Raw genomic sequence first — 15,537 nt, forward strand, 5'->3', positions numbered from 1 at the left:
TAAAACTTTTGTATATTGGTAAACTTGAGAAATTGTTCAAAGGAAACTGAATTTTCATGACAAGAAATAATATTGGTGAAACCCTTGATGGGGAGAATAACTATGCTTACATGCATAGAGTTTTCTACAACCTGGCAAATAAATGTTTGTGATAAATTATAGAAGAACATGTTAAACAATCCTCATAATCAAGGAAAAATGAAGTAACATACAGCACTCCAAGCAAACAAAAGTGGGTGACTAAAGGTTAATTGAACCTTTAAAAATCACTAAACAAGAACATTGTTTATAAAAAAATACAAAAACAGATTAGAATACTAATGTAGACAAGACAAATCTCATTAATATCTAACAAAGTTAATGCATCGAACAAACTATAAATCTGAATTGTATGCAAATCAATTGGTTAAAAACATCACATGGAATTTCACAATTCCAATTATTTACAGCAGAAAAGTATTATTCAACATATTATCTAAAATTGATAAACTTTCGATACCATGAATTCATTTTGCATCTTTTAAATGCAACACTGTTTCAATGATGTTAAACAGCTAGGAGAAGAAAGTATGAAATAATATTTAAAAAGTTCGGTATCATTAGTTTATAAAGAAGATTTGTTCAAAAGAACAAAGGGGATTTAATTTTTTGGTGCAGTAGTCATTCAAGTAACCTGTTAAGTGAGTTGTTTCCAAGCAATCATATGAAAATGGCTGAAAATTTCCAATGGTATGTCTTTCAGACAACACCGCAATAAGACAAGACTCTCAAGCAAACTATTTTTCTGAAATTTGTGCCCTGACAACAATTATTTAAAGAGGTGTTGCTAACAAACAAAGAGAAAAGGTAAAACTTCTAAGAAAGGGACAATGAGGAGAAGGCAAAGATTCACAATCAAATCTTGTAAAACTCCAACAGAATGACAGTTGGTCTTTGTCTGTACGTTTATATACATATTTTCTATTGTAAATATTTTTGGCAACACAATATTATTTCATTCAATATAAATTTGCATTATGTAATAAAAAACCGAAGTGGTTTCAAGAACTTTGTAAGCATATAAAACATCCTGAACTGACTTTTTGGTTTGGCCAGCATGCACTATGTAAAAATAAAACATTGCAGGAATGAACAAACTCTAAAAGCATGTTCTTGTAACAAGCATAATTGTGTCTAAGCGTAAAATTATGATCTTTAAACCACTTGCAAATGACAGGAAACTTCTAATCATGAACAAGTGGAGTCTGCCATTTCCTTCCAAAATTCTGCTAGATCTTCAAGACACTTGGATGCAAGTTCTTGTTCCTTGTCTATTGCCTCTTGCAACTCATTATCCAGAACTGTTTCAATACATCCATGCTCAGCAGTTGCAGGGAATTTTAATCTTGCTAGTCTTGTTTTCACATATTTGTTATGACGTACATCTAAAGGCATTGTTGGACTTGTTTTATTTGACGATGGAACACGACCTCTCTTTTTCGGGCTAGGCCTTTCAAAGGATAGTTTCTCATTGTTTCTCATTTCTTTTAGTGTTGATGCAATATCATCTGAAAACTTGCAAGATCTAAAAATATTGTTTACTTGCTTTAGCTGCTCCTCTAAACTTGTATCAGGTAGTTCTCCCATCAACAGTGCTTCATTTTTGTGGTGAAGACCCATCAGCTTTGGTGCCAGAACAGGCAAATGGGGTTTGGTGATACAAAGTCCATTCTTCTTTGCGAGTTCTTGGGACTAAAAATGAGAAACAGCAGAGGGATAATAACAAACTGAAAAGTCCAGTTACCCATTACGAAAATGTATCTAGGAGGAGTTTTTTTAATAAACAATTTATTTCAACATCTTATCATATTGTCTTTGTTGTGATGTCCTTCCTGTAGAGCAGAGAAATAAATTAGGTTTTGAGGAAGGGAGACACTATACTAGGCTTTTCTTTATTACAAGGGTGATTAGCTGCACATTCATAGAATCTGACATAGGAGCTAATATCTACTCCACGTTTTGTGTGTCTCATCAGCTAGTGACATAACATTAAAGCAGTGCCGTCGGAACGAAATTCATATTGGGGGAGCTGCCCATTGTTTTCCTTCTCATTCAGTACACTGTTATAAAGGAAACATACTACAGTTTGACAAATATTGGGGGGGGGGCTCAGTCCCCCCAGCCTCCCCGGTGCCGACGGGCCTGGAAAGTAAACATTCAAGGAAAAGTATTTTCATCAAGTAGAGGCCTAATCAACTCAAAGGTCAAGTTGGCTTAGATACTCAACTTGGACTTAAATTGGGATTATTTCTTCACCATTTATATAGTTTGCAACCTCAGGTAGGATGTTTACATAATGAGGCTAATTATACATGCAGAAGCTAAATTATCAGGAAATTATGCTTGGATCCATACCATAATTTGTTCTTGAAGCCCTTCAAGGCTTTCTCTAACTGCTCTTATAGTTTGTAGAGCAACCACCTTTTCAATTCTAAGAGCACAGATCATCTGTCACTCTTGCAGAATTAATTTATAGACTCAGCTTTGAATAGAAGCAACAAGTCAACTTTGGCCTCAAATTTGTATCCAATGCAAAAAATTTCAAAAAGTCTTTTTGGAATGTCAACACAAATCTATAAATATTTTTTCCATAATTCAGTAAGAAGAAACCACAAATCTGCAAACTGTAATGCAAAGTTTACCCCATAACATGATAGCTTCAGATCTTTGTGGTTTTGGAAATTTAGATTCAATCAGTCGTTTTGAAGAATATTCAAAATATGAAGGACTAAAGAAAACTAAAGAAAATACCTGGTCATAAACAATGTCAACAAGAGAAAGGAGTGCAGCAGCAAGTCCTGTTGCAGCTGAATTGATGTTGGCTATGATTGGCTTTGGATAGTGCTTAAGAGTTTGAAAAAGATACCTAGAGAAAAATAAGTTGCTTGCATAAATAAGACATATATAGCAAAAAGGTTAGCATAGACAAAAATTTAAAAACAAGTTCAAAGTTAGTCTTGAGCATTGGAATTTAATGCCTACAAGTTTAGAGTTTTGAAGGAAAAATCATCAAGTGTGATAATAAATAAAAACAGCCAAATATATTCTCAAAAAAAAATATTCTTTACAATAATATTCATAAGACTTCAATCCATTACATACAGCCACTCTAAGATCTTTTAACATGATTTCCAACAAACATGGTTTGCATCAAGCTTGGCCAGAAGACTTTTACAAGGGTAGCAGTAAACAGCTCTCCTAGTAATTTTCAGGTGAGCTATTTGTAGATAAATATGAAAAAGAGTATAAGAAAAATTGATTTCAAGGCGAGCTATTAGCTTTTTAGAGTAATTAGCTATTTAGCCTTGCTCGCAGTAGGCTTCAATTAGCTTAATGAAAATATGATCTTAAAAAGGCAAAAGATACAAATCAAAGCACATTCCAAGCCTGGAAGTACCTTAAAACCAGCATAGAAACAATAAGCAATCAATACCTTAAATTAGCCATCTTCTCATCATATCTTGTCTTTTCAGATTCTGCAGGGAACTTTATCAGTTTTTCCATGTCCATTGTTGATGAAAAATAATCTTCTAAGCCAGAGATAACAACCAATTTACATTTTTCATCTCCAATTCTCTCCTCTAATTGTTGAATCAAATTATCACAAGTTTCTGACCTTATCCTTTTTGACCTTTTATCTTTGTGCTTCAAAATTATTTCAACATGATCAGATTCTAATACTTCCAGCTCTCCGTTTCGGGAAACAAAGACAGTTGCGGCATCAGGAACATACTCTTTCAAAGTCTTTATGTCTATTGGGTTTGCCTTCTCATCTGGTCTAAATTGAAGCTCATCACTGCTATCACAAGAAAAATGTTCATCACCATAATCATGAACATGATCATAATCAGAGTCTACATGTCTCAATAAACAATTCTTTGATACATCATGGTTCAACTTTTCTTCATCACATACAATAGATAATTTATACTTCATTTTTTCTTTTAATTCCTCATCAAGCAAACTCTCATCAATAACAGGGGATTCATCAAGTTGCTCATCCAAGTTTACCTTGTCTGCCGAGGAATGATGAGGACTCATGTGTTGAAACAAACTTATATTCTTCATATCAACCTCTTCAAATAAAGTTGCTCCATCACTTATAAAATTTCCTTTATTGTTATCACAAATTCTATTGTCTACAAAGTCTGAGGGTTGAGGCTTCCTTGGTTTCCATGAACTGGTAAATGTTCCAAACCAAGAAGATGGTAGTCTGTGTAATATTGACAAGTCTTGATTCGGACATGAAAAGTATTCTGAGACACTAGACAAAGGGGCATCCATTTCTGATAACCCAATCCAATTACTAGTTTCATCCATAAACTGCACAAGAACCTGTGGGCTGCTTGAATCACTATGCCGAACACCTAACACATATTCAACATTTACATACTTATTTTCATTTGAATTCTCATCTTCTTTTTCACAACTAACAAAGTCATCTGATTTTGAAAGAGCTCCTGATTTTTTATTAGAGACATTGCATCTCCGTTTTCCTCTTGCAGAGCTTGATTTGGATACCTTTCTATTGTCCCCTTGCACCAAATCATTCTTTTCCATCTTTTTTCTTTTCACTGGTTTCATTTCTGTTACATAATCATAATCATTATTCCGTTTTAAACTCCTGTTAGTTCTTTTGGGCCTTTTTTCTAAAAGGTTTTCTTGAACACCATTTTTTTTGTCTTTTACTAATTCATCACAATGACAACTTCTTTCTAACTGTTCTTCCGATAGCATTGTGCTGCAATTGCAAGTTTCTGCCCCTATGCTCTTTTGTAACACCCCTGCCTCCGTATTATTAACAGTGGAAACTTGGCTTGAATAAATAAACTTCTTCTCAAAATTTTCCACTAAGGCATCTATGTGTACTAACTGACTTGCTGCAAAACTTAGAGAGTGATTATCCATGTGTAAAGTATGTAGCTTTTCAAAACTACATTGTCCATTTTTTGGTAAAGTACTAAAGCTAGCATTTTTCGTTTTCAGTTCTTCTATTTTCTCACAATCAATGTCAGATTTAGAGTGAATGGTATCAGGGGTTAAATTTAAAACGCTAGGCCTACTTTCAAAAGTTCTTTCGTCCTGGCGGGAGATGCTCTTTTCATAACCACAATGGCTTGCTGCAGAGGGCTTGGTCCGCTTTTTGTTATTCAATAAATGTCCATTCCAATCACCGTTTTTCTTGACACGCACAGGCGAAATTTCTTTATAATTTTTGCTTGAAACCTTTTCTGAATCTACGTTAAGTTCTTCAATTAAATTATCGATGTCTTTGTGCTCAAGTGTTTCCTTTACGGATAACGCATTCAAGTTCGTTCGATTGTCCGTTTTAACGCCATCTTCGATTTTACCCTCGCCATTTAACTGTTCTACACATTCTTTTGGCTTCTTGCGAGAACGATGCTGCTCTTGGTGTTTTTCATTGGTACCATTTCGGCAAAAATCGCTAGAGACTTTATGTAAAATACTGTCGTCTTCACAAGGTTTGCATTCATCTACTTTCGCCGCATTCAGCTTTCCTAGCTTGTCTTTCCACGGCAACAACTTAACCTGCAAGCCTTCCTCCATGTTGCTTTGTCTCGCCACATCCATACCACGAACTTTAATTTCGCTGGTCGACTTAGTCCGAGTCGAGCGCTCATGCAATCTTGTTCCAAACAGTCGACCAGTCCTGATCAAAGTCTTGTCAAAATACAAAATAACTTGACTCTGCTTCGAAACACTACGAGAACTTTTTCTGAGGCAATAGGCCTGTTCAGCTTGCTTCTCCTCTTTTATTGTTCTATTATAGACTTTACAACCAGAGCGAAAGGTGCTGTTCAATCGAGTCATTCCAAATTTCCAAAGACAGCGGACAATTCAAAGCCTGCAAGTTTCATCGATGCAGAAAGCGTCTTTACACCTCAAGGGAATAAAATTGAGTCCTTAAACATCAAATCCCTCTGTCTCTCCTAACTATTTACGTCCCCTGATTAGTGCTGTGAAGCTGCCTTCAAACTCCGTCCTACAGTTTCGCGGCCATTTTGAAAATGCTACGCTGAAGGCGGTTAGATATTGTTGTTGTCTTCAATACGCGTGAAGCGTGTGCACGAGACTCAAACAAAAGACAGCGATTAGGAACAAAAAGAACACGCGGAACAAAAACAAAGCAACGAGTCAACACCAGCAGCGTGCGCCTTCTGTTCATTCAAATAAAATTCATGTAACTGCGTGGCAGTAGCAAAGGATTGGAGCCAAATCGAAGTTTTTAACTTTACACCTTCTTAGGTTTAAAATGAAAAAAGGAAATCTTGTGCATAAAAATACATTAAACCGAATAAACTGGAAAATCAAATTAAGCAGCATATTACGTTAATCACGGATAAAAATTTTCTGACGCTCTTGGCTTCTTTGTTCCGAAGAACAAGTTTGATTAAAAACCTCCTTCACAGCAACTGTGGCATTCATGAAGACTGATCTATGAAAGCATATTAATATTGAAAAAAGTTGTTGATACACGTTTCGTTAAGAAGAAGAGACTGCTAATTTTTGCTGTAAACCGGGGACTCTAAACTCGTTGAGCTCAAATCTCAAGGCCAATGTTTTGTTGGTAGACAAGGAAACAGAAGTTTTTCATTTGCATTTCATTCCCTTTTGCATTCAAAACAAGCTTTCTTGGAAATTTCACGAGAGAGAGGCTACTGATAGACATCTAGAACATGAATCCGTTCGACAATGATTGAAATTACTGACTCCTAATACACATCAGCGAACATGGGAGGAATTCTGCTGAAATGGACCTATATTATCTGTTGAAACGACGAATCAATAATACGCTGTTTGCTAACGAAATGAACTAAACCTGCCGAAGATCAGTGCTGGTACAATACGTTTATAAAACAGCACGTTTCGTGCCTCCAAAAGTACCTGTGTTGTTAATCAATACACGCTTAGTTTTTCTAAACGAATCTACTGTCATTTCAAGACCTGTTTCAATCGCACTGACCTGCTGATACTTTTGAATTCGGCTAGCTGTTTCAAAAGAACTTAGGCCAAACGTTAGTTGGAAAATTCAGATTCATTACTGTATTGGTAGGACAGCAGTGACAAGAACCTGGAATGTTTTTCAGCAAAGACTCCCATGAATACAATTCATATCCGCACAAATTTAAATTTAACTTCATATTTGGTCATTATCAAGCGTTTTTTGCTACGAGGTTCTCAGGCAAACGACAAGTTTCACTACACACATCAAAGAAAATACTAGGCACAGATATTCTCTGTGTGATTGGAAAACCTCCCCATTATACACAGCCTTTGGATTTGGATAAAGGAACGAAATAGTGACATAATCTGTACAAGAAATGTCAAGGTTCCTTGTTGCATCGTTGCTTATTCTCTCAATGCAGTAGCTGATCCGTTTCCGACTTACTTTCACATCTTTTTAAGCAAATTGATGAGATAAAATGAATATTTTCATGTTGTTCGTTATGTGAGTACTATTCTGAAATAAAATGAAGGCACCTTAACTCCACTGCAGGAAAGCGAGTCTAGAAAGTTTTTCATGTCTTGCTGCGAATAAGCTAGAACTTTGAAAACCTTCCTGAGAGAAACAAAAAAAACAAAATTGGCGCGATAGCTGAAACTTCTCTACATTCTCCTTAACCACCCCCCCCCCTCAAATTCCACAGACTCTGGTACCCAGAGTAGGTTAATGTTCGATTCATAAAGGATACGTCTTCGCACCTAAATGGTAAAAGACCCTCCAAGGTTGGGTTCCAAAAACGACTAAACTTGGTTTTATTTGTTCATTAAAGCATCACTAAAGAAGGATTGAATTCTTCTGTAATTAAAACTGTAATTCCTTAGTGCCACAAGTCAGAATCTCGTTTGCAAGGTTTCGAAGCGGTGTGTATGGGATAGAACAATTTTCATTATACCACGCATGCCTAAGTGATCTTCTCATACCAGACTGGGTACAGTTGTGTAATGTCAACAGTACCCCTATCCTATAGGAAAATGGCAGTGCCACGATAGCGTGGTGGTAACAAGATATCACGTAGTACCAAGTAACTGACTGGGTGACAGGGTGTCTATAAAGATGCTGTGGGTAAAACTGCAAAAATATTCGTATAGAAACAATATCAAGATACGGCGAGTTTCCTATTTTTTACTCATCTTGACCAATACACATTTCAAATTTAGCATATCAGACCTCTCTCTAAAGGGGAACAGTACGGGATGAAGCTGAAATATCTACTGGTCTAGAAAGAAATGAAATTTTTAGAGGCATTCAAAATATAAATTTGCGAGAAGCTACCCTAAGCATCAGACTGTCGGAAAAATTCTGAGCTGTCTTTCCATCACACGAGCACACTCAATTTCTATCATATAAACAAACAATGGTTTGCCGTACTTGGATAAGAATCACCCTTTCAATAATAGGTCACGCCCAAACTGAAAATGCTCTATTTTTCAATTTAACGGCTTTTCTAACATTTTCAAATATGCGTAAAGGCAAGCTAAGAAAATTTCTCCATAATCGAAATAACTCCTATCAAAAAAGGTTTGTGCCACTGGTTAAATCTCGATCAAAGGGCAAAAAGTGACTGGAAAATTCAAAATGTCGGGACGCTTATATTGGAATAGTAACAAATCAAAATAGGATACTACGCAAAAAAGGATTTATGTTTCAAGTTTGAAGATAACAGTTAAAATTTGTCAAGTTATTATTCTACCGAATCAGTTGAAAAAGAGATTTATCCAACGTGTACCATTTTATAAATGTTGTCAGTCCTCGTGGAAACTAGGGTGAGGTAATTTTTAGCTGACACAGAAAGTTTCTGGAAATTGTGTAATTTTACTTCCTGTACAAAGATCAGTTAATCATATTTCTCTTTTAATATAAAATAGGCTGGATACAATAACCGGACCAGCAACAATAAGGGATCGAATCCCTTTTTGCTGCAGATGTCGCCCAACTATTCTGCATGCTTTTCGCGTATATTGAGAAATTTTGCCGGGCAGATTCTAAAAAAATGGGCCTGCATCGAACATCTCTTTGCCCCCCCCCCCCCTGTAGAAATGAACCGCTGTGATGCCCCTGAATGATCTTGATAGAAACCACAAATTCAACTTTAAGATTCAATTTTAAAATACACTAGATACTTCATACAAACTATTTCTATCACATACTTAAATACAGTGAAATTAGCAATGTGTAATGAGATAATCAAAACGTTGCTATCTACCCTGCGTTATTCTCTTCAACGAAGCACGTAAAGCGGTCAGAAGCATGCCAAAATTTCTTTTATACCACTGCCTAGGGAAAAAGTTGAAAATTATGAAGATTTTAAACTTAAAGTTTACAGTGCTTATGAAAAATTTAGTAGGTGAGGGAATTGTTGGAAAAATCTCTACAAATTGCTTTATAAAAACGCTGCTTTCTGAGGTTTATCTTCGCAAATGTTTATTTGAAATTTGCTACCGTTTTGTGGATCTGCGACGTGTGAAACATTATGACTTAACGGTGTTCTCAAAAGCGTAAGCAGCAGATATGTTTTTGAGATTATGTATCTTTATTTGGAAGGAATCAAGGTATAGGAAAGATCGGCTTATTGTAATTTCTGAAGGTAGTTTACAAATGTTGATATACCTATTATAATCCATATGCATTTTGTAATGTCTGTCGAGGAAATCCTTGTAAAACTTTGACATCTCGTCTGACATATCCTTCTCTACAATAAAGACATAAACATTGACACATAAATTGAAACACGCCAATGCTGTACTGTAAATATGCTAAAGATATTCAATCTAACAAATTTTTCATAAATCAAAATAAGAAATTAGTCGATTTTTGAACCAAATGAATCATTCGAGAGTCACGTAATGAAGAGATAGACCTACAACCGTAAAATGAAGCGCAAAAGAAACGGGAAGTTAAATTAGAGTGTGAATCTCTAATTGCTTATTAGAATAGGTTTGAACCTGGGTTTCCATCGTCAATTTTAAATCAATATAATTTGTTTTAGTTTTATTCATTTGCTTCATTTTATGAAAATCTCATTCAAAACTGTTATAAAATCTATCATGAGAGCAAGGTTTTTAGGGTAAATATGATTATTTGACTCTTTCAAAAACTTTCAGGCCATTTCATGAAGAAATTCGAGGGAGGGCCACAGATTGAATAACAATAAGAAACTTCGACATTTGGGAAAAATTTAAACTGCAACTTCTTTCCATTCCAAATCTCCCGAGGAAGGAAATGAGCAACTGCTACTGTTAAACATTCACTATGAATAAGTGCCAAGGGAAAAAGTCGAAATATTGAATCCTTGCCGTATACCCTTTTTTGAATCCTTACAGTCCCTCGCTCTATGTCCGACAGAATTCCCATCTTGCATGAAAAATGAAATAAATCTGACAGTGTGAACAGGGCCTAAATTTAGGATTTTTAGACGACATATTTGAGCTGAAGAATCGTGGCGACCAATTAGGACCCTACTTTACTGCCTCTTTCATTGCAATGATTGGCATGCACAAAGAAGTTTGTGATGGCATAGTGAGGTAATCGCAACGTAAGAGAAAAAACTTGAAATTAACTTACCTGATAAACTGTCTGAGTCTGCCATCCTTTTTGAGAAGTCTTTCTTTTCCTAATATCAAAATGTAAAAAAATTTCATTCTTTTTATTGCATGAAAAATATATTGGCATAAATGCAAGAAATATTATATATATCCCCAAATTTTGTGAAAACAAGGTCCATGTGACTTTTATAAAAATTAATGAAAATGTATTGGGTAGGGGTAGGCCTGGTATAAGGCACTGAAATGCAGTAAAAAAGGCGCTACACAAACCACGCCCAACACCATCCAACACTACTTCAGTGGCACCACCACTGACTACGTTCTGATTTAATTTTACATATTTTCAGCTTCACGTGTATTTTGGGCTCTTTGCAGCCTCGGATAAATTGTTTTTTAGCCTTGATAAATATGAATTAAGCCTGATTTTGTAATCAATCAATTTTTCTGGAGATTTCTGGCTCTATTTGTTGTTTAATTGTAGCCTTATCAATTATATATATGTGAAAACAAAGCAGTGAGAATAGGGCCTAAGTGGGTAGGTCTGACCACAATCTATTCATCACCAAGTTTCCTAAATTGGTAACTATTCTCAGCTTGTAGGTATTTGTGATTAAAATGCATTTTGCCACTAAAATGAATGTCAGTGCTGAATAAATTATGCTGCAAAAAGTGGAAGGTCAAACCAATATTGTTTCATTTGCAACTTGATTTGTCAGTTGAGGGTACCAGCATCTATCCAAAAGTACTTTTTACTGCTTCTACATGTTGTATTTCTTGCAAGCAAAACAACTTATTGCAAGTGGAGTCATTACCCAGCTAAAAATCTGGGGGTATGGTAGGGTGATAGCCTGCATAAACTTAAAAGGTTCAGTAATGATGCCTCTCACCTGGAAGAATTTCTTGTTGTGGCTTTTCCAGAACTCGTCATTCCATTCAAAAGTGTCATCTCTTTCTTGAATAAGTTTCTTGTCATGTGAATGTAGCTTTCTAGGCACAGCAAATGTGATTCTTCTCAAATTTGAATCAGAATTGGGGGGCTCAACAAGGTGATGTGTGTAGATTCTCTCATCAATTTCCTGCAACATAGATAATAGAATATAAAAAAATTACAAAGCAAAACTTTATGTTTATATCAATGACCCATAAATTTGTTCATATTGGCTTGAGCATACTTTACTTTGGACCAAGAAATTATGCAAACACCACCCCAGAACACACCCACATTCTTACAGCGATGCTATTCAAAGGCATCAATATATCTCTCAGTCAAGATTTCTTTACAGCCCTCAAAAGATTCAGCTGTGCAATAGTCAGATCTTTAATATTTACATTAATATCTGCAGCTACATATATACTAAGCTTTTTTTCTTATTCCATCAATTTTTCTAGCAGATGTTGGCTTAGATGTGGTTATTATGGTCATTCAGACTTTACCACCAATAATTTTTAAGGATAGGCTCTTGCCCACTTAAGCTTACCAGCAGGATTTCAGACTATTTTCAAGAAAGATCAGACAAAAACATAAACATTCCTAATTTCTTTCAAATAGCATATTACACTATGACAAGATTACGAAAGTCTATAATTCACTTGATTTAGCATACAAATTCACAAATGCTTGAAGGGTTTCTCATTAGGAAATTACGTTTTCTTAATGGAGATTACGCCTGCCATCAAAAGCTTCTACTATCATCCCATGATTACTACAAATTAAAGGTATTTTACCCACCTTATAATACTAGTTCAAACAAATGGAAAATTGGATAAAGTAGAGCTGGATGAAGAAAATGAACAAACAAAGGTGTTGACGTTGACTGTAATGAAAGTATGACAGAGGACAATGTGATAATTGTTGAGGATGATGTTAACTGAACTTCATGATTGTTAACTGAACTTTGTTCACAAGATGTGATATTGTTTCACTTAGTAGCCATCCCTCACAACATGTTTCCTATATATGCTAATTGTGCAAGAAATTTGGACAATGAAAATTTCTTCCAACAAAAGTTTAGGAAAGGTAAACATTTCAGATGCTCTTGCTGTCTGCAAAATATTAACTTCCAAAATTTTTGGAGTTTAATATATTCAGTCAGTTGCAGGGGGGGCTGGCACACATAGAACTGATATTAGCTTTATACAAATACAACTTTGACAACCCCCTTAAATGTTGCAATACCACCCACAACTTTTTTGATGTGTAGTTGAAATATCTATTGAATGTTTTTAAAGCAACACTTACTGCAACATTAATTTTCATTATTAAGCTAAGAAATCAGAAGAAATCTTCTACCGAAATGAAATTTAGCATCAAATTTTGGTTGATTATATACTAAAGCAATTATACCTCCATTATTATATGTGTGTTAAAGAATATTATGAGAGTATTACTGGCTAAGATTTTTGCTTTTAATAAGAATATCAAGGCTGCAATGAAACAAAGTAAATCCCACCCAACTCCAACACCCAAAGCTAAGCAGAGAGGCAGTGTGGGTGAATGACTCTGCCTTGGGTGTTGGCTTGAACGCATGACCTGATAGCTCAGCAGTAGAGCACTTGATGTACAAAGTCAGGGGTCGTGAGTTCGAACCTCGCTTGGGTCAGTTATTTTCCCGCACCCTCTACTAGTTATCTTTAAAAATTCTTAGTCTTGGCAGAGGAAATTCAGCAAGCAAAAGGAAAAGGATTTTTTTATTATACATGTGAATAGCATGACCTAGACCTATGTTGTTGAATTTCCCAAAACAATCACACTTCACGCTCACACTGAAAACAATAACACCCATAAACACCAACGCACAATAATACCTTTAGAGGCGCACCCAAGCTCTCATCGAAAAGTGCAGTAAACTGGTTTGTTGGATTGCAAACAAAAATAGAAAGCTTGATTTGAAAAAAGTGTAAATTTGGGCCATCAGGTGTGCAAGAGCGAACTCATATATTTTAGAAAAAATTCTTGGGAGTGCAGCTGCCAATATAGAATCCATATTGATACAGAATACAGGCTTTACGTCATCAACTGACGTCAGTATGTCATGACATGTTATGACATTAGTATGTCATGACATGTTAGTATGTCATGACATGTTATGACATACTAATAAAGATTTAGTAAAAATTACGGTCTTACTGTATCTTCTTTCAGTGGTTCGCCGTTTGCTTCATTACTTCTTGAACCTTTGAATCTCCTCTGCACTGAAATTGCTCCAGCTCCACAAAAACAAAACCGTACCCTGTCCTGCACGTCATCACTTATGAATTTACTTCCAAAACCACCTTTATAACGTGCACGGATGGTACTTTGTGATCGATATAAACTTGACTGTGATACAGAAGATAATCCTTTTTTTAGAAAATATAACAAAGGTGTTGCATATCGCCGGGCGTTACGAGCTATTGACTTTGATACTGGCGAGTGCATCTTTCTTCTGGAATGTAATGGCGGCCGCCAGAGAAGCCTCATTTTGATGGATCTCTTTGAGGCTCGTTGCGAGGCAACAGTCACTAATAATTATTCGAGAAATATGGCGGAAGCAGCCTTAGAAAGAACATCAGTGACAGCTCAAGAAAACCGATCCGGTAGAACTACAGAAGAGGGAATTGGAAAAGAAAGTCACGGCGTTGATACAAAAATCAATGATCCATATATCGAGTCAATTGATTATTTGGAAAAGAATAACATACTAGATTTATTTCAGGTAACTCTACTTTTCGCATAGAAATTTGTAATTAGGAAACCAATGAATGCAACACGTACAATAATTGCAAAAAAGTACTTGGAACACCCAGAAAATTTTCGTGTTTACTTATATTTTTCAAAATTCTTTTCCCGAATACCCCTATTTCCGCACCCCCAAACAATTTTGATAATTCAGATAAATTCATAGAAATCGCAGAAACAACGTACTTGCTACCGAACCAACATTGTTTAAAGGGGGGGGGGGGGGGGGAATGGCTGAATTTGCCTTTTAAAACTGATGTTAGTCTAGAGTGGCGGAAATTGCGGGGGGTGTTTGGGGGTGGTCAAGCCTCCTCAGGTTTTGCTAAATTGTCGGTTTTGTCGCTAAATTATTTCATTTCTCGGCAAATTTGCTCGGTTTTGTGGGCCCGGGCATTGTACCAATACTAAAGCGCATTTTTATAAATGTACCGTTTTTATTAAATTGAGCCCTAAAATGATCCACATAAACCAATGTAAAAAAGCTGCTTGAAACTGATTATTTTTAAGATGAGAAAAAAATGATTTTTTGACAATAAGGTAGCTTTTACGTGTTCAACTGACATAGATAAATGTAAAGACAAGCTCCTTTTGACTGAAAATTAATAAGATTGAATAACAACTTTGTACATTTTAAGGAAATTCTTCTTATTATTTGATGTACAAAATGCTGAATTACATTGATTATCCTTTTGACTGACTAGGTGTAGTATTTCTTGTTATCTAATGTTACTTTTGTTGTAGTGTCACTTCCGTTGAAAACCTTCAAAGCAGTTTAGTTTTCAAATCAGTGAAAAAATATAGAAAAGTTAGTAAGTACAGATCCTGAGCTTAGTATCTTTAAAAACATTAAGTGTTTTAGTAAAAGAAAATGAACTTATTTTTCATTCAGAAACTGACCGCAAAAATCATTTACAACAAGCCAGATAAGCCATTAGAGTTCATTTTAAAGGACCTAGAAAGCAAGAAACAGTAAAACTTGGATTGAAGATGAAAAATATATTTAAAGAAGAAACATGTCACAATTGGAGGGAAAGATTTAGCAAGGAAGAAACTCAAACCAAACAAAGCACTGAAAAGTGAATAACATGTTTAATATTTATATTAACTGTATTCAACTGGAGGAGCAAAACCTAACCAGGGGGTGCAGGTGCCATAGAGGAGGGTAGCATGAGCATGTGTCCACCCAGTTTTCAGAAATGTAAAAACTTCAC

The 15,537-nt window shown here is 35.5% G+C and overlaps 2 protein-coding genes across 2 annotated transcripts; both read right to left on the reverse strand.

The window, feature by feature from the left end:
* Positions 1-278: 278 nt before the first annotated feature.
* On the reverse strand, positions 279-9,015 carry LOC135691146 (uncharacterized). Its single transcript, XM_065208923.2, has 3 exons — positions 3,473-9,015; positions 2,791-2,905; positions 279-1,731 (listed from the first exon to the last, which is right to left on the reverse strand). The coding sequence occupies exons 1-3, from the start codon at positions 5,869-5,871 to the stop codon at positions 1,228-1,230; spliced, it is 3,018 nt and encodes a 1,005-aa protein (XP_065064995.2). The 5' UTR covers positions 5,872-9,015; the 3' UTR covers positions 279-1,227.
* Positions 9,016-9,148: 133 nt separating this feature from the next.
* On the reverse strand, positions 9,149-14,068 carry LOC135691245 (uncharacterized). The gene is made up of 5 exons (XM_065209060.2): positions 13,736-14,068; positions 11,496-11,684; positions 10,628-10,676; positions 9,674-9,755; positions 9,149-9,340 (listed from the first exon to the last, which is right to left on the reverse strand). The coding sequence occupies exons 1-5, from the start codon at positions 14,066-14,068 to the stop codon at positions 9,262-9,264; spliced, it is 732 nt and encodes a 243-aa protein (XP_065065132.2). The 3' UTR covers positions 9,149-9,261.
* Between the last annotated feature and the right edge of the window lie 1,469 nt (positions 14,069-15,537).

This window comes from Rhopilema esculentum, chromosome 10 (genome assembly GCF_057945365.1).
Source record: "Rhopilema esculentum isolate cy_ngs chromosome 10, ASM5794536v1, whole genome shotgun sequence".
Taxonomy (NCBI): Eukaryota; Metazoa; Cnidaria; class Scyphozoa; order Rhizostomeae; family Rhizostomatidae; genus Rhopilema; species Rhopilema esculentum.

Bases quoted from the DNA above. Each gene is read 5' to 3' on its own strand.
- LOC135691146 (XM_065208923.2), bottom strand. From the start codon at position 5,871: ATGACTCGATTGAACAGCACCTTTCGCTCTGGTTGTAAAGTCTATAAT. The intron at 2,906-3,472 runs GTATTGATTGCT...ATTTTTCTCTAG, and splicing joins GAGAAGATGGCTAATTTAAG to GTATCTTTTTCAAACTCTTA. The intron at 1,732-2,790 runs GTATTTTCTTTA...TCTCATTTTTAG, and splicing joins TTGACATTGTTTATGACCAG to TCCCAAGAACTCGCAAAGAA.
- LOC135691245 (XM_065209060.2), bottom strand. From the start codon at position 14,068: ATGAGGCTTCTCTGGCGGCCGCCATTACATTCCAGAAGAAAGATGCAC. The intron at 9,756-10,627 runs GTAAGTTAATTT...TCTTTATTGTAG, and splicing joins AGACTCAGACAGTTTATCAG to AGAAGGATATGTCAGACGAG. The intron at 9,341-9,673 runs GTATATCAACAT...CTTTTTCCCTAG, and splicing joins ATGCATATGGATTATAATAG to GCAGTGGTATAAAAGAAATT.